This window comes from Etheostoma cragini, chromosome 9 (genome assembly GCF_013103735.1).
Source record: "Etheostoma cragini isolate CJK2018 chromosome 9, CSU_Ecrag_1.0, whole genome shotgun sequence".
NCBI lineage: Eukaryota > Metazoa > Chordata > Actinopteri > Perciformes > Percidae > Etheostoma > Etheostoma cragini.
In genome coordinates this window covers 24,107,698-24,125,867 of record NC_048415.1, presented here as the reverse complement: position 1 = coordinate 24,125,867, position 18,170 = coordinate 24,107,698, and the positions used below count along the sequence as shown (strand labels likewise).

General features: G+C 43.3%; 1 protein-coding gene and 1 long non-coding RNA gene across 2 annotated transcripts in view; both read left to right on the top strand.

Moving 5' to 3' along the window:
* LOC117950117 overlaps positions 1–17,727 on the top strand; it is a 22,202-nt gene extending 4,475 nt beyond the window's left edge. Inside the window, exons 3-4 of the long non-coding RNA XR_004657811.1 lie at positions 8,818–8,824; positions 17,714–17,727. This is a non-coding gene — a long non-coding RNA (uncharacterized LOC117950117). The remainder of the gene's footprint in view (positions 1–8,817; positions 8,825–17,713) is intronic.
* Positions 4,494–15,385, top strand: ndnf (neuron-derived neurotrophic factor). Its single transcript, XM_034880801.1, has 4 exons — positions 4,494–4,933; positions 10,950–11,144; positions 11,576–11,700; positions 12,849–15,385. Exons 2-4 carry the CDS (start codon positions 10,951–10,953, stop codon positions 14,243–14,245), a joined length of 1,716 nt encoding a protein of 571 aa, XP_034736692.1. The 5' UTR covers positions 4,494–4,933; position 10,950; the 3' UTR covers positions 14,246–15,385.
* Positions 17,728–18,170: the final 443 nt, after the last annotated feature.

Genomic DNA, 18,170 nt, shown 5'->3' with positions numbered 1-18,170 from the left:
CCCCCCCCAACCGGCACTGTCAGACTCCGCCTATCAAGAGCCTGGGTCTGTCCCAGGTTTCTTCCTAAAAGGAGTTTTTCCTCTCCACTGTTCATGGTCGCACTGTTGCACTTAATGCGTCCTCTTGGGGGAATTACTAGAATTGTTGGGACTTTATAAATGATATCAGTAAATTGTCTTGAGATAACTTGTTTTATTTCCCTTCTCACCTTTCTCTTTGTCTCTTCTTTTCCCTTTCTCTTCTTCTGTAATCTGTCCTTTGTGAAATGTTCGTAAAAACAAAAATTGAAGCAGTTCCATATTGCAAAGAACTGTCAAGACTTATGCACAGATGGTTTTAACGAAATATGTTTAAAACAAAAAAACCTTCAGACTGGTTTCATGTAACAAACCCTTCAGGCCTGGTTGATTTTTTTTTTATACACCGACACGTATCTGGGTAAGGCCAGGTGGGTACACGAACGGGCAAAACTCGCACAGGATGTCCTTGACACAGCCTGGTTTCCCGTCGTCATCCTTCCCTCCCTCCCTTCATTCCCTCCCTCCCTTCATTCCTGCCCTCCCTTCATTCCTTCCCTTGAACTGTAACCTTTTGTCTCTCCTCCTACTTTATCTTGAAGCCTTCAGTGTCACCCAGTGTGCAAACTGCAGATTTGGACCATAGTGTATCGTCATTTTTAGAAAAGATGGCAAGAGTGTATCGCATCTTTACAGGTCAGAGTTCACTCATTGTTTCTCCTCCCTCCCCCCCTCCATCCAGGAAGAGACAACAGGGGGGGGGGGAAGAAGTGATGGAGACAAATGTTTACAATGTGAATGTTTGCCTGGAGTGGGCTCTTAGCTCTGTCGGGTTAATGATGAACTCAGTCTGTTAGAGTGCTAAAAGGCAGACGTCACCCTCTTTTCTGCAGCTGTGTGACGGAAAGCCTCTCAGACAACGTTAAATGCCTGTGAGGCGAGCGATGCATGTTGCACCTTCCAGGCTCCACTCACTGTCATGTGACATATGATCAGTCCAACAACATGATACTTTCCGTCCTCCCTGCATTAATGGATGACCTGAGCTGTTGGGGAAGATGTAAGATCAGCTAGGTGAGGCTACAGTCAGGGACAGAATTAACCCCCAAAGCAAACAGACTGAGGGCCAGAGCATAATCCCTCTCAGTCTGACCTGTAAAAAACATCTCAAAGCCACAAAATATTACAAATTTTTCTGTGAACTCATAAGAATGGTTACCTATTTTTCAAATCACTAACCCGAAGCTGGAAATGCAACTGCTGACATTTTGACTCACTCTGAGTTGGAATGAACTGGAGGATTCTTTTTTGGAGTAGCCTGAAAAGGTTTAGTTGGACATTTAAGCCCTTAATTTAAAAATCCTACATCAGAATGGACCGATTTTACGTCAAATGACACACTGGATATGTGTTGTCTCACCCTGAGTTGGAATGAATCTGGCATAACAAGAGGATTCTATTTTAGTAGCCTGAAAAACAGTAAAAATATGGCTTTAATTAACAACCTGAAAAACCTTAAAATCCCACACCAGAATGGAGCTATATTACCCAAGCGACACACTCGACAACACCTGGTGCTGATGTTACATGCAGTGAAACAGGTGACTTGATACCCAAAAAGCAAACAGGTCAGACCCAAAGCCTCCACATTCCACACACAATAATGTGTTAATCATTGTTGTAAAGTTTACTGGGTTAAAGCCCCACAAAATCATTAAAATAATGGGTTGGTTCACCCGCAGCATGGACAACAATTTCTAACTTACCACATTTAAAACATGATGGGAACACTTTATAATAAGACAAGAAAACATGTTTATAGTAATGCTTAACTAATGCATGATGAGTCATTGCACAAATGAATGTGGGATGATTTCCTCTTTTTTCCCCATTCACAAATGATGATGTCACTATGGCTTTGATTACTGGGATTAGTTAATGATTAATCAATAGTTACATAGGAAAAGGAGATTAGATCAACCTCTCACTCTCATCTCTCATCAACGTTTGAAGCATTCTAAAGAAAAATCAAACTGGTCATCAGATGCAAATATGTTAATGTTGCTTCATATTTCTGTGATTTTTAATTTATTTTTTAATTTAACTTTTGTTCATCCAGAAAAGTCAATTGAGAACAAACTCTAATTTGCAACAACGACCTGTCACATTTACACAGTTACACACATTGCTACCTGGAGCTGCCCGGTCCAACCCCCCCAGTCTGATCTGCTGCCACTGAGCAGCTGGGTTAAGAGCCTTGCTCAAAGGCACCTCAACGAGGGAGTGTCTCTTTCACTTTACCCACCCAGATTTGATCCTGTCGGTCTGGGGATTGAACCAGCCACTTCCCAGTCACAAGCTTGCTTTTTTAACCTTAGGCCTCCGCTGTCTGATGGCTGATATGTATCTGGAATCCAGCTAATTTAGTGGTACAGTATATTTAAAATAAAGCAGGATTACCTAAATCTATCTGTTGTGTTACCAAAAGTATATGTACTGTATATAAAAAGTATAAAGTATGTAGTTTAAAAAAGTCATATCTTTACAGAATCCTGGTTACTTTGGATAATCCAGAGAGCACACTGTCGAGGGGACTATTTCTTCAGCATAAAGTAGTTCCAGTGAAAACCTTCAAATTTGATTTTGTGTGAAAGGTTTGAATTTTACTGTAATACAATACTTTAAATTCTCCAAAGATAACAAAACTATAGCTTTATGTAAAATGTGACATGTGTCTACCATCAAAGTGCCATTGAGTAGGACGATAACTCCAGCAGTGCTCGGCTCGGCAGAAACCAACAGATGTGTGCAACTGTGTAAGTGTGAAACAGCCAGTTGCTAGAAAAGAGCAGGATCAGGTGACATTCTCAAAAAGAATGGGTAAATAATAAATCTCTTAAAATTACATTTTTCTCGTCTCTGCAGAGGAGCTGAATCAGTGCAGAGGGATTAGCATGACGGGAGCGGTGTTCCCCTCCTCCCTCCATCTTTACTAAACTGTCCCTGGTGTGGATACATTTTCAAGAATCGGGCATGTAGCTGGGTCAGTGTGTGTGTGTGTGTATGTGTGTGCGTCTGGGTTATTGTCAGTGTACATGTCCCCCGAGTGGATTCGTTTTCACAGCTTGATGGTGTGGCTAATAGCAGATTCAATTTGGCATCTATTTTAATCCCAAGGATGTGAAAGTCACAGCGGCACTAATCATGAGCAATAACCCCAACACACACACACACACACACACACACACACACAAACACCTATATGTAGGTAAGAGTAATGTAGTAATTCCTAGAGAAAACATAAAAAAATCAAAGCTTAGTGTTGTAAACTGATGATGGAAAGATGTAGTTCTGTTTCCAACCTTCTTGATACAACAACATTCTGTGCAGTCACTTGAGTCTTAAGTGTCACTTTTCTGAGTTGGACATGTATGCAGAAATAACTAGTCCAATCTTCCCCTTCGTCCAGTCCCTGACCACTACGCAGTCTGTTCTCCGGGGCCTTGCTGCAGGGACCGCTGGGTGGCGCTGTTGTACCAACCCTTTGCGCAGCTTCTCTCTCCCAGGGGCCTGCTGTGATAAAACAATCTTCTACTACTGCTCATGAATGGCTAAATCTAACTTTTCACCTGTGCTAAATTGAACTTGCAGATTTAGATGTGTGTCATTTCTCCTGCAGCCGTCCATGCGTAAACATCTGCAGCTCCGTGACATGAAAGACGGTCCTCGTGGGGGGGGGGAAACAGCAGGAAACGGCAGCATCCTCTAAATTTAGATTGCCTGCCCGTCAGACCTACATGGACCCCCCATCAAGCCATAAAAGTGGGGCAATTCAGTTACGAGACAGTCAATGGCTGTTATCTTGGATAAATATTTGCTTTCCTGGGCTTTAACCCGGGAACTAGACAACAACTTTAAAGTGTCTCACCGGGAATTTCCCCAGCTGATCAGCGTTAGTGAAGGCCTGTGTGTGGGTGTGTGTGCTTCTTTGTGTGTGTCACAATTCTACTTGACTTGGCAAAAAGTTGTGTCGCCATTATCAAAGTTGCTGCACAGAGGAAGTGCAGTATGATCGTGTTGTGCACGCCCAGGTATCAGGGCCCATGATAAAACTTGCCTGCACACCACAGCCCCGAGGCGTGCGTGACTACGAGGCGCTACTGCCCAAAGTAATAATTTCCACGGAGTAAACAGCTAGGAAATAAAAAATGTAAGAGGCTGGAAACCCCGCTGCCTTTAGATGGATGCCCTGGTGACATGACGGTCTAGTTTTTATCAGCAACACTGCTCCTAAGGGGATTTAAAGTCAAGATATTTGACTTTGAGATGATAAACTATGAATTCAGGTGCTGTGTGTGCCAGATTTGTTCTTGTGCAGTGTGTGGTTGGAGTGTGAGGGCCAGCTAGTGAGTCTGTCTGCGCCCAGCATTATATATTTATATTTTTTTTTTATTGTGAGGGGCTGGTTCTGTGTCTTGGAGTCTCCTGCAGAGAGCGCAGGGAAGAAGATCGCACCAGCTTTGCTTCCAATCCAGTGGAGGTTTCAATAGCAGCAACGCGGCAGGGGAGGGACGCACTGCCAGCACTCAGGATACCCACTCACACACACACACACACACACACACACACACACATACACACACATACACTCCTGCCCACTGGAGACCCGTTAAATCCGCAAGAAAACTGCAAACACGCACCAGAGCAGTCGCCTAATCCGATTGATAGGCACCAACAATAGAAGAGCAAACTGAGGGAACTACTGGACACTGCTGAGGACAACTTGGGTTTTGATTTTTCTTTTGAATCGCTTTAGTTGTGAAGCACTTTTTCTAAAATTTTGGTGATATCAGAGTGGCTTTGAGAGCAAGAAGCGCCATCCGTCAGACAACTTCGGCGTTTCATATTCTGAAAGGTAAGAAAGATTGGGTTGTTTTACGCACGCTTCAACTTCTGGGGGAAATTATTAAATGAGGGAAAAAAAACGTACTCTTCTTTTGTTCAACTTTTCTATGGTTCTAATGTGCATGAAAGCTCTATATAAATTCAGAGCCGGACTCCCCGAGTAAAGTGGTGCCTTTGAAACGCCAGCCAGAGAGAGAGAGAGAGAGAGAGAGAGAGAAAGAGGTTTTGCGGTTTACAACTCCGGGAAGTTAAAAGTTTCAAACACATTTCAACGAGCCTGAGCTCGCATGCTTTTTTGTTCTTTTTCCTTTATTTTTTAAACTTATAATTCTTGTCTTATCATCTTTTGGGGTGTGTAACAGAGCGCACGGCACGGTGCTGACGACTGTCAAACTCACGAAACTTTAGAAAAATCCTCTTTCTTTGATGTCGCCCAATGGTTCCCATGCTCCCAGGGGTGACACAGACAGCACCCTATGAGGCCGTTTATCATTACGCGCTGTAGTTCCAACAGCCAGCGCGCTTTTCTCTCTCTGCTAAGTGTAAAAAACACTGCACAGTGCAATAGGGAGCCACATTTGTTGTAGACGTTTCCTTGTATCGCCCTTGGGTGCTTTTGCGCACCTGTAAGAACACGGATATGACTGGTGCGCTTGACAATTAAGGAGAATTTTTCATTTAATTGAAATTAAAATTGGTTCCCAACACTTTCAGTGGTTTCTGAAGGCAGATTAATGACAGTTAAGCTCATGGTGGGAAATGTTCTTCCTCATCCGGTCCATGTGAGCCGTGTTTTTCCTCTCAGTCGGTGTCTAATGAGAGACATACCCGGAGAGGGGATTTGAATGACTGTATTTAGTAGCAGGGTGAACGCTGCCTGCCTCCCTTCTACTTTCTCAGGAGAATGAATCATGAACAAAAAAAAAGTCTTAAAATGGGAAGGTCTGCGTCGCATACCGTAACTAAACCGTGATTTGCATATGAAAACTCTCCGGCTGAAAGAGTTCCACCAGTGTTGCTGGAGCCGTTTGCGTCCAGAGCAGTGACAGGCTGAGGTGTGTAGCCTACGTACAGTCTCTGACTGTCGCACATCCAAAGAGCCACTGGTGGAAAATTAAGTACTCAAGTTTTTTTTTTATTTCCTTGTTAAATTATTCATCATATCCACACTCCCCAACCACCAGTCCCCGGGCACATTCATTTCGCAAAGCCCCTCATTATGCTCCCTCAGATGGACACAAGCAAGAGGCAGGGCGGCTCACACATAGCTGCTGAACAGGCTTTCTGTGCCTCCCCAAGCACAACATAACGGATCATGATTGACTCATTTCCCACGACGCAGCTGGGCCCGTGTGTGTGTGTGTGTGTGGGTGTATGGGCCCTGGATGATGGGCAGTGGGTGGATGACTTTCCCATGGGGCATTTTCTCTTGTAATCTTTAATCACCCTTGCAGCCACAATGCCAGCACATCAGTCAGAGCACCACCACCACCTCCAGCACTCCCCCACCCCTCGATTCTATCTGAATGCTTTTTGAGGCAGAAAGCGGGCCCTGCGACCTGACCCTCCTCACAGAGACATTCCAGGATGCAGTGCTAAATGCAAGCTCCAGATATGGACTTTAAAGAAGCAGGAGGAGAGGGGAGGGAGGTGGCAGAAGGAAAGGAAAGGAAACTGGGCTCTTCTTTTCCATCATGCTATTATCGGGCCTGCTTTCGTGGTTCTGATGATGTGGATGGTTCAGAAACTCAAACTGTGAGTGGTGTTGTGGATGGCGAGGAGACGGGTCCCGGGTGATGACTTAGACTTATACACAGAGTGGAGCGGAGGAATGTGATGGTTTGATTGCACACACACACACACACACACACACACACACACACACACACACACACACACACACACACACACACACACACACACACACACATCTACATTCTTGGATCGGAGCCTTTACCACAGTCTCTACCAATCCATTAATGAGCTGTTTAGCTGTCCAAAAGCACCAGACCTGCTTTGGTTTGGCCTTCCTATAGCACAGGTCCAGGTCCTGTGTGGTTCCATCCATGGCTCCTAGCCCCCCCCCACACACACGTATAATCCTCCCACTGCAATCCCCACATTGGCCCTGAAATGACAGCAGTGATGGAGCTCGCTACCGAGGACTCCACTCCATAAATCTGCCTTCAGGTTTCCTTAACGAAAACACAGAGAGGTTTCGGGTCCTGTGAGCCCTGCCAGGCGTCTTGTTGGGTGGAATCCGAAATGTCTCTTTATTTGTGTTGAAATTAAACTGTCTTTTATTCCCTCCCGTTCTGTTAATGAGCTCCATGTGGCAGCAAGCAGTAGGCTTATCCTTCTTGACAAGGAGCTGGAGAAAAGGGGAGAGAGAGAGAGAAATAGAAAGAGAAAGAGAGACAGACAGAGAGAGAGACCAGTTAAGAGAAGAAGAAGTGAGGGGAGAAAGGGGAGGCCAGGGGCAGTTTGGTTCATGCACGCACACACACACACACACGCCTAGCCTTCACCCTCACCCTAACCCTAACCATAACCTAACTCTAACCCTACTCCTAAAACCAAGTCTTAGTCCTCAAAAAGCCCTTTAACGTTAAGGGGAACAGCATTTTGTCCCCACAAAGCTGTCAGGTCCCCATAAGTGTACTGTTTTCACAGTTTTTGGTCCCCTTAAATGTAGCTAAACCTGGCCCACACACGCACACACACACACGCACACACACACACACACACACACACACACACACGCACGCACGCACACACACACACACACACACACACACACACACACATGACAGGGCTGGGATGCATGCATGTGTTCTGCTCCACCTTCATCCATGAAAATTGTGTGTTGATAATCAGTGTGAGTTGATCAGGTGGAGGAACGTTGTGGCTGAGTTGTTGCATGTTGCAGTTTTTGTCGTTGCTTTAATCATGAGTAGATTGTGAAGGATCTTGCAGTTGATTGATGTCCCTAGAAATATTGGGCCCATCTGGGCGATGTTAAGACCAAGTGTGAACATTTTGTTTTGGCTTTGTACACAATTTGCTTGTAATGACCCTAAATTAGAGCAGGGTCAAAGTGGTTATGAAAGTAATTTTAAATGAAGGTATACCATTCCTCAGATCACAGAGGAAAGAAGAGGGAGGGGTCAATTTTCTTGTTTTCTCTGTGTGAGAATTGAAACTGTAGATTTGTCAAAGACGGCCACAGGAAAAAAAGATCCTCACCATTTCCTCTGAAACCATTGCACGCTATGCATTTGTACTTTCAATGCTATATCACACATTCTACAGCTTGCCAATTAGAATATGACGGATATTTTCCACCTACAATGCTTAGCAAATTCCACCCAAAGTGAAATAAAAACTATAAATGTATATAAAAAAAAAGCACATAAAAAGCCACAGCAAACAAAGTTGACATGACTGCGGCTGACCTTGCCTTAAAATTATCCCTTCCTCAAATTGTGATCATACATTCTTCCTCGTTGTAATTAAACATTAGACTTTATCTGTTCCAGATGCAGCTTTTTTTTTGGGGGGGGATGTGTTATTTTGGTAAGGGAACTCTGTGGCATGAGAAGGGTGCAGGCTTACATGTAAAAGCAGCGCAGCCTGTGTGTGACCTTGTTGACTCTGCGCTGGTCCATGCTACCGCAGTGACCCCCCCCCCCCGCTGCTCTAATATTCAGATGTCATCTCTCAGCCATACAGACTGGGAATACAGACGGAGTGGTTCATCACATGTGGGAAAAGTAAAATGTTCAGTCAAAGGGTTAAATTCAGAAGTGTCACATGTGGGGAACACATTGAAGGAGCACATCAAATGTGTCAATGACAGTGGTGATAAAACCCTTACTGTATGAGTGATAGCAGACATTATGTGTAATGAGATCAGTGTGGTGGGCAGAAGGTGCCGGGGATGAGGCCCTCGCTGTGTCTGTGTGGTGTTTGGGGATGTTGGAATGAAAGACGGCTCTGAGCAGCTATGTACATACCACCTCAGTGCTGTCTTGAGTATTAATAGACATGTCTTTGTTCCAAGTGACACACTTCTGAAGTGGAATGAGACGAGCTGAGGCGATAAGGATCTCCACTCTCTGTGTGAGTCAAACCTCAAAGTACCACTTAGGCGGCTTTCCTGTTGCTCTCTGAAGTTCGGCGCTCTGACGGGAGGCTGCGCTCAGACAACACCAGACACGGAGACACTGACAGGGGCTGTCAAAGGGCTTTTTCCCTCTGCTTGTGTTTATAAAGGACAATAATGCAGAAATTCCCAGGCCTCAGGTTATAGGCTACTTTTTCCGCCTCTTGTTTAGGGAGGAAATGATGAGGAGAAAAGACGGCTGTACTGTATGTGTTTACAAGTGTGAAAGAGAAAGAGATTTGTTATTGAAAAAAACTGTGATCAAGGGGAAGAGACAGAAAAGTGAGGTTGAGCTGAGAAAGGGGGAGGGAGGGAGAGGGGTCATTAAAAGGACACCATCTCGCTTGCAGTAAATGGAAGTAAAGTATCTGGCTAATCTGCCATCATTACGCTGATTAAATCACCAGGGATTTGGCGTTCCCATCAGCTGCAATCAATGAGGCAAAATCAATAGACAGGGGATACGTGAGAGACTCTCAGCCACAGTCGCTGCACCCTGTGCTGAGCCACCGCTCCATCTGTGGACTGCACCACTAAACATTTTTATATTAGCATCAATAAAACTTAAATTGCATGGATTTAGGGATTTATATATTAAGCGCTTTATGTAATAGCGCGGTCCCCTGAAGTTTCTAGCCATGTCTTTTCCTTCACACGTCTGTATTTAAATCTAATCCCCCCTTCCTCTGTGTTGCCATGAACACTCATTCACTCTCCCTTTACTTTTGGTCTCATAGATCCACTCGATGTTCATGCTGTCACCCAGTTTTAATGCAAAATGTTAATTAAGGTTAAATCTCAGAGGAAAATAAGGCGAACAACACATTTTTACATCAAATTGAACATGTTGTGGAACCAAATTAAATCAGAACAATATAACAAGACTGTTGTGTCTGTTGCCAAAGCTCAGTGTTGCCAAATAGAACTCATTAAGAACTGTGTCTTTTCTTTTTTAAGCTAAGACCAGAATGAAAGGGAAGAAAAAGGAAGCAAAAAAAAGCCATTTCAAACTTCAATGGTAAAAATAGCAATTTTGGTAATCGATATGAGCCACAATTATTGATTGTTAATGTAACTAAAGACAGTTAGACATTTTGTTGAATACGCTTCTTTACTTTCTTGACATAAGATAAGAAAGTTGGATACCACTCTCATGTCTGTATGCTAAATATTAGGTTATCCTAACATAGTTTAAGGAATGTAAATGCTAACAGCTAGCCTCACTCTGTCCAAAGGTAACAAAATCCGCCTACCAGTTTTTTTTTCTTTTCTGTATCATTAAGTTATGTTTAGTTTTACTGTAAAGGAAATGTTTTATATTTTTGGAAGCACACTGGTTTTCTTGTCAGGAGTTAGATGAGAAGAGTGATACCACTCTTAAATTTCCACATTAAATATTAAGCTTGCTACAGGAGTAGCTTAGCTTAGCCTAGCATGATGGAAAAACTGGAAGCAAGGGGAAACAGCTAGCCGTACTGTGTTCAAAGGTTAAAAAACAACTGCTACCAGCACCTCTGAAACTCACTAATGAACATGTTTTATCTTCTTTGTTTAATGTAGAAATGACCAGTTTGTTTTCACATTTAGAGAGGGTTATTTACTAGGATATATTTATGGCTGAAAATAGTGTTTTCTGTTCCCTGTAGGCCTACCCAAAAACTCCCCCATCTTTTTTTACCTTCATACAGAGCCAGGCTTAGCAGTTTCTCCTTGTCTCAAGGATTTATTCTAAACTAAGCTAAGCTAGCTGCTGAATGCTGTAGCTTAATACTGTACAGACACGAGAGAGGTATCGATTTACTCATATAACTCGCAGAAAGAATCCACCTCCGTAACAGAAGTATTGGTTTGTGTCTTTCAGAATGAGGCAGTGCAGAGGTTGGAGTGTGATGCTGCTGGCTCTGTTGGGACTGGGAGCCTGGGCCCAGAAGCTGCCCACGAGAGACGAAGGGCTCTTCCAGATGCAGATCAGAGACAAGTCGCTGTTCCACGACTCCTCGGTCATCCCGGATGGAGCGGAGATCAGTGGCTACCTGTTCAGGGACACACCCAAAAGGTGAGAGCTGCCCAGACAAACCACAACTGAATGAAATAGATAACTCTGGTGATTAAAACTGTCAACATGTTGTAATGAGAGCCGATTCCCCCTTCCGCTGCTGACTGAGCCATAACAATCCCAGAGGAAAACATTAAACCTGCTGATGGCCACTTACTGTAAATAGATAGGAAACATCAGATGTTGCTCTGTAACATGATCTATTATGTAGATGCAAAAACTAAATAATAAATGAGAAAGTTGTGTTCATGTAATTGAGTGTCTGTCCGCTCAGACCGAGACAGACAAAGGTCAGTGGTACAGTAATATTGCTGTGCACTACAGTTTCCAACTGTCTACGTATGCATCTACTCGCACATTATTTTGGATAACGTCTAAATGTGATGTGAACCAATGTCAGTGTCGGCCCCTTTAACCTGCTATTTTCACAGGTACTACTTTGTGGTGGAAGAAGACAACACACCCCTGTCTGTGACCGTGACACCTTGTGATGCTCCTCTGGAGTGGAAACTCATTCTGCAGGAGCTGCCAGAAGAGGCCAGTGGAGAAGGATCAGGTATAATTGACATCAGGCAGCAGTGGAAGAGGTTAATGACACGTTATGTGGAAATATCACTATCCCCCACACACAATTAACCCACGCAGTGATGTTAGGCTTTGTGTTTTGGTGGGTTTTAATTAAGTCACAGTCGTAGTGTCTAGTCCGACCACTTATGATGTCTGTCTGACTCGACCCAAGCTGACGTCTATAATTTCAGAGAAGGGTTCCAATCTAGTCAACGTACTGAATCAAAGCTATTGCATCCCTTTACTTAGTCTTCTTAAGGTAAATTCTGCCGCACTCTGCCTGTCTGTCTGTCTTCCTTACTTTTTTCCTTCCTTCTCTCTGTCTTTTTTTTCTTCTCTCCCTCACATTACAACTTTCTCCATCTGGAGGGTGTTCTTTCAACACATTGAGATCTTGCCAGAGGACCAAAGCGGCGGTTTTAAGCGTAAATGTGTGATGTGAGCATATATTTGAATATCAATACATGAGCACCTGCGTGTGTGTCTGTGCTCTTGTCATGTCAAAATCCTGCTAAATGATTTATTGGGTTGTTGAAGACATGCACTTTGCCTCAAGAGAAAAGAATTCATCTCTAAGTAGAATAATAATGTCAAACTTGGACCCAACACACGTAGTGCCATTGGTACTACGTGTGTTGACAGACTAAACAAGATGTGTTAGGCCAATCGTTGAACCAGTAAAACTTCATTCCGCCTTTGCAGCTCTTTTTTGTTGTTGCTAAATGTCTCTAGTGGGAGTAGATCTTTGAGCATTAATTTTTAGTACACCACTGAGCACACTCTCTGGTTGACAAACATAATATTATGCTTGGGCTGTCTCTCTCACGTAGAAGGTACAAGGCGCCTCTTGTAGCACAGCTTCCCCGGAAAAGGCCCAGTGAATGCTGGCCTGTGACCTCTGAGGGATATTTGGAGTGAAAACATGGCTGCCATGTGAGGGGCTAATCGTCCGCGAGGCTTGCTGTAGAGCTTTATCGTGACTTCACAGCATCAACATATGAAACCTTTTTAGCATGTGTGGAAATTATATTTCATCACAGTCAAAAACGAAATGGAAGGCAATATTGTTAAGGTCGCGGCTACAGATTAGAGACAGTGTCCAACAAAGAGCTCACATTGTGCCTCTTTGTTTTCCAGGAGAGCCTGAACCTCTGGACCAGCAGAAACAGCAAGTGACCGTCAACGACGGGACGGAGCTCTTCACCTACAAAGGCAATGATGTGGAGGCCTATGTGGCCACCAGCACACCCTCTGGCCTCTACCAGCTGGAGCTGTTGTCCACAGAGAAAGACAGCAACTTCAAGGTGTACGCCACCACAACTCCAGAGTCTGATCAGCCCTACCCAGAACTGCCCTATGACCCGCGTGTGGATGTGACTGCACAGGGCCGTACCACTGTCACCCTTGCCTGGAAGCCAACGCCAACGGGCTTTCTAATGGGCCAGCCTGTCCAGTATTGTGTAGTGATCAACAAGGAGCATAATTTCAAGAGCATGTGTGCTGCTGAAGCCAAGATGAGCATTGATGATGCCTTCATGCTTGCTCCGAAGCCTGGCAGAGACTTTAGCCCGTTTGACTTTGCCCACTTTGGCTTTGTGCCCTCTGACAATGGTTTTGGAAAGGACCGAGGCCTCACAAGTAACAAGATCTCACGGGCGTACACAGCCAAGCCAAAAACATCAGACCTTCAGAAGGTGTGTATAGGCAATAAAAACATTTTCACTGTGTCAGACCTGAAACCAGACACGCAGTATTATTTTGACGTGTTTGCTGTGAATTCTGCAACCAACACCAGCACGGCATACGTGGGAACATTCGCCCGCACAAAAGAGGAAGCTCGCCAGAAGACAGTGGAGCTGAAAGACGGCAAAGTATCGGATGTTTTCATCAAGAGGAAGGGCAGCAAGTTCCTGCGCTTTGCTCCTGTGTCTTCCCATCAGAGGTTCACTCTGTTTGTGCACACGTGTCTGGACGCTGTGCAGGTGCAAGTGAGGCGCGACGGAAAGTTGCTGCTCTCCCAGAACGTGGAGGGGGTACGGCAGTTCCAGCTGCGGGGAAAGCCAAAAGCCAAGTACCTGATCCGTTTGAGGGGCAGCAGAAGAGGGGCCTCCACTTTGAAAGTTCTAGCCACCACACGACCCAGCAGCAAGCAGCCCTTCCCGTCGCTTCCGGAGGATACACGCATCAAGGCCTTTGACAAGCTGCGCACCTGCTCCTCCGCCACTGTGGCCTGGCTGGGCACGCAGGACCGCAACAAATACTGCATTTACCGCAAGGAGGTGGCTGACAATTACGGCGAGGAACAGCGACGCCGGGAGCAGAACCAATGCGCCGGGCCAGAGACCCGCAGGAAGTCAGAAAAGGTCCTGTGCAAGTACTTCCACAGCCCGAACCTGCAGAAAGCTGTGACTACAGAGACCATCACAGGTCTGGAGCCAGGCAAGACCTACCTGCTGGACGTTTACGTTGTGGGACACAGCGGTCACTCAGTGAAATACCAGAGCAAACTGGTGAAAACAAGGAAATACTGCTAAATGACTCTGCAAAGAATAAATCTATTATAAATATATATATTAAATAAGTTTATTTAACTCTAAGTGATATTCTACTAAGGAGTGTATACAGACTGACTACTCACACAGCGGATGGGCCTGTGGCAGTGACTGAACTGTTTCTAGAGAGAGAGATATCAACCTGTATATTTATGTTTACATTTCATTGCGGCACCCCTGGGTGGCCCATAGCGTGAGGTGCTTTGAAACGAAGCTTTTCGTCTTGACATGATGTTGCCCCTGGGGCGGCAGAACTTCAAAGAAGATCATATTTCATCTTGTATGTTTCTTTGTTGCTGCATGACATTTGCTTTTGTCCATCATATTTGTGCATTACTTTAGTTTCACATCACGTTGACTGGAGGAGATACAGTAGCTGCCCGCATTGTATAGATCTCTCGCTGCATATTCACTACATGTTTTAGGAGGAATTTAAATTATTTTAAATTTTTGGTCTCTCTTTTTGAGTGTCTCTTTTTATTGATGACAGTAATAACTGTTACGAGGAGATTCCAGTTTTATGAGGAAGTTGTCGTAGTTCAGACATTCCCTTATGTATCCCAGTCAGTGTTTGCTCTAGTCCCATCTTGTAAATGTGTTGTGTGCTGGAGATCTGTGTTATTATCACTGTATCGCTGTGTGTGTCACATGTACAGAGTTGTCCTGCCAATATTCATGTACATAAACACTAAATATAGAACAAGTAATCCCTCTGTCACCCTGGGTGTCATGTTCTTTTGCCAAGCAGTTAACATCACAGTCATGTCTCCGAGTTGAAAGAGCACACTGCGCATTGTGTTAAGACGCAGACATCTAAATCAGGGTTTCATAAGCACAAATTGATACCTGGAGTAATTCCAAATGATGACTTGATCCCAAAAATGATTTGTGACCAGAAAAGACAGACAGAGGGGCAAATATATTATGGAAATAACTTTCAAGACACAAGTGGTGCCCAAGCCCTACAAAAAATACATTATCTAGTTTGCAATTAAATCAGCGTCTCATTGACGGAAATTCTCATATACAGTAATACATCAGTACATCTTAGTATATAGCTTACAAGTACAGTACATTTGTTTGTATCCGTGGAGAACTATTCATGTTTTACGTTAAGGAATTTTTGAGAAAAAAAAGTCTACCTAGAACTGCTCTCACACAAGAAAGTCAGAGCAGAAATGTAAGTTGAAAGTTTTTGCCCAGACCCTGTTTTACATGGTCCCCTGTAGTCTTTGTGATTGTTTTTTATATATAAAAGAATTACAATTTACATGCTGTTGCTTCTCTCTACACTCATTTCCTGGCCACACAGGACGTTGTGGATTAGAAAATTTGCATTTCATACGTGAAATTATGTAAGAACAGGTGGATTTATTGATATAATTGGTATCAAATCTAACAAATTATTTTGATATTTTTTTAAAGTGACCCTATTTAACTTTTGAGAGAAGAGATATCATATATAATCCCTTTAATTCATACAATTAAAGCAAGAACCGCACCATTGCTCACTTGATTACTGTTACATATTATTACTTGGTTTGGTTATGACTGCGAGCTTATGAGTAGATAATGTTAGCAAACTTTATGTAAGCAAACTTTCAGTGGATTTTGATGTGTAACTGACATTACTGAGTCAACTTGCTGACTGTAATATTTCATTACGTCGGCTACTGCCACGCTATGCTAGCATGTCAAAATAATACTTAATACTTCATGTTGAGTATTTTAAGTAAGTGGTATTTTATGTTAACTTAGGAGTAATAAAGTCACTAAACCAATTTAGTCATTTCACGGACTTGGTCAATGTCATATAATTTAGTAAATTTCATGGATATTGCTAAACAGCCGTATCCATTTTAAGTTTGCTAACATTAGCAACCATGAGCTACTGTTTATACCAGACCAAGTAAGACTAGTGTCACTGCCCGATGTTTGAGTCGCACATGCTCAGATTTAAACAGTTTACGACGTAACCTGTCATACTGAAATTTGTGAAATATGAAATATGTAAAATATACAAATGAAATAATAAAATGTTCCCATTACAAACCATAACAGAAGATGGAAATCACTTCAGAAACGTTGTAGCTATCTATGATCGTTTGATTGCTAACATTAGCACAAAACACCATTCAACTGACAGCCTCTGTTGTGTTTGATGCTAACTTGTAGCTAAGCTAGCAGTGGTCCATTTTTAAAGTATTGACATTACAAAAGTCACTCGTTAGCGTCTGGGAGGCTACTTCAGACGTTACTGAAGTCTCTCGTTAGCATCTAGGACGCTACTTGTCACAAATCAATGCATGCGTGACTCACATCGGGTAGTGATACTACAGTAAAACCCATGATTGCAATAAAGTGAGCAATGGTGTGTTTTATTGCTTAATAATTGAGCTTATCATTTGTATGAGGACAATTTAATTGTTTTTCTAAACATCACCTTGAATTGCTTTAAAGCAAAAAGCAAGAATAATTCCCTAATCAAAAATAACACATTTTTGCACTTTTTCCCAAAAATAAATTAACAAACAGGTGATACTAAACAGGCCACCATCTCTAAAACAATCTTACTGTTCCCCTACCCTCATTTAAGTGCATACACTTAAAAAAACTGGTAGAATTGGGTGACTTGCAATGCTATTTAATCATTAGACACAGTTAACCACAAATAAGCAAAGAGAAAAGCCAGACACACATCAGTGAACATATCTACACGTTCCAATTAACAGTAGTCTCAGGTGAATGGAAATTCTTTCTCTGTTGTGGCCAAGAAAAGCAGCTGTTGCTCTTGAATTGCCGTGTTTCCATCCCGACCCTGAATCTGGGTAGCTGCACTCCGATTCATCGCCACAACTCACTGTCAATCATGCACTCCTGGTCAGAGGCAATGCAGGGAGGCTCCACCTGGCTTCCGTTAACCTGTCGTTGCCCTGGAATAATGTGGAGGAGCTTCCAGAGAGCTGTGGAAGTGTCATGGATATCCGTGTAAACCGCCACTAATAAAGTTGGCCAGCCCTGCTCAAATGTTATCCCTTATGTGTGAATAAGATCTGCTGTGTCACGTCCTTGGCGCCTTCAAAGAATCTCCTGCTCTCTGGTCAACTCAAGAGGTCCAAGATGGAAAAAAATGCACAGACACTTCTTTTTTTCCAGCATGCTTGAGGAGATCACTTCACAAACACTCATGCAAACACACATATACAGAGAAACCTCTATCCGAGAGCTAACCATCTGCAGGGCTGTCCATATTTATCTTCTGTGTGGTAATTAGAGCAGGGCTTTGATGTATGACTTTTGTATACACGTGTGTACATGGAGCAGGGTAAGGAGGGGAGACAGGCATGTAGTGCTCGGGTAAGTGGTGGAGTAACCACAGCAGGGCAAGAACAACCAGGCTCTGATTCCTGGTTCGGATAGTTCCACTTCAGACTGATCTGAGCTGTCAAGCTAATTAAACTGAGACTGTGGTTGACTAATTAATGTCAGAAAATCTGAGTTAGAGATTTATACATTTGAAACATTTTGCATAATATAAGACCTTCTGTATTTTGAAAAGGCATATACAGTCTAGTCTCAGAAGATCAGAGATCTTTAAAAGGGGATATTTGCTCAATGTACGTACAGAAGAAGCTACAGCCTACAGCTTAGCTCATAAAGACTGAAAAGATGGGGGGGCGGGCTGGTGACCAATCTGCCTGCCAGCATCATGTTACGGTATATTGTTCTTTTGAAACGTACAAAAACTTAAGTGAAAAATCGACACATTTTGGTTTTACAGAGGTTATACATAATAGACCTTTTGTTAGATGTGTTCATGGATAAATTGAACTTGTAAGAGTTTGGGGAGCTGGAACATGTTTTTGTTTTAACATGGTTACCGTAAGTGTGCAGGACCAGTGATACT

Bases quoted from the DNA above. Each gene is read 5' to 3' on its own strand.
- ndnf (XM_034880801.1), top strand. From the start codon at position 10,951: ATGAGGCAGTGCAGAGGTTGGAGTGTGATGCTGCTGGCTCTGTTGGGA. The intron at 11,145-11,575 runs GTGAGAGCTGCC...CTATTTTCACAG, and splicing joins TTCAGGGACACACCCAAAAG to GTACTACTTTGTGGTGGAAG. The intron at 11,701-12,848 runs GTATAATTGACA...TTTGTTTTCCAG, and splicing joins GGCCAGTGGAGAAGGATCAG to GAGAGCCTGAACCTCTGGAC.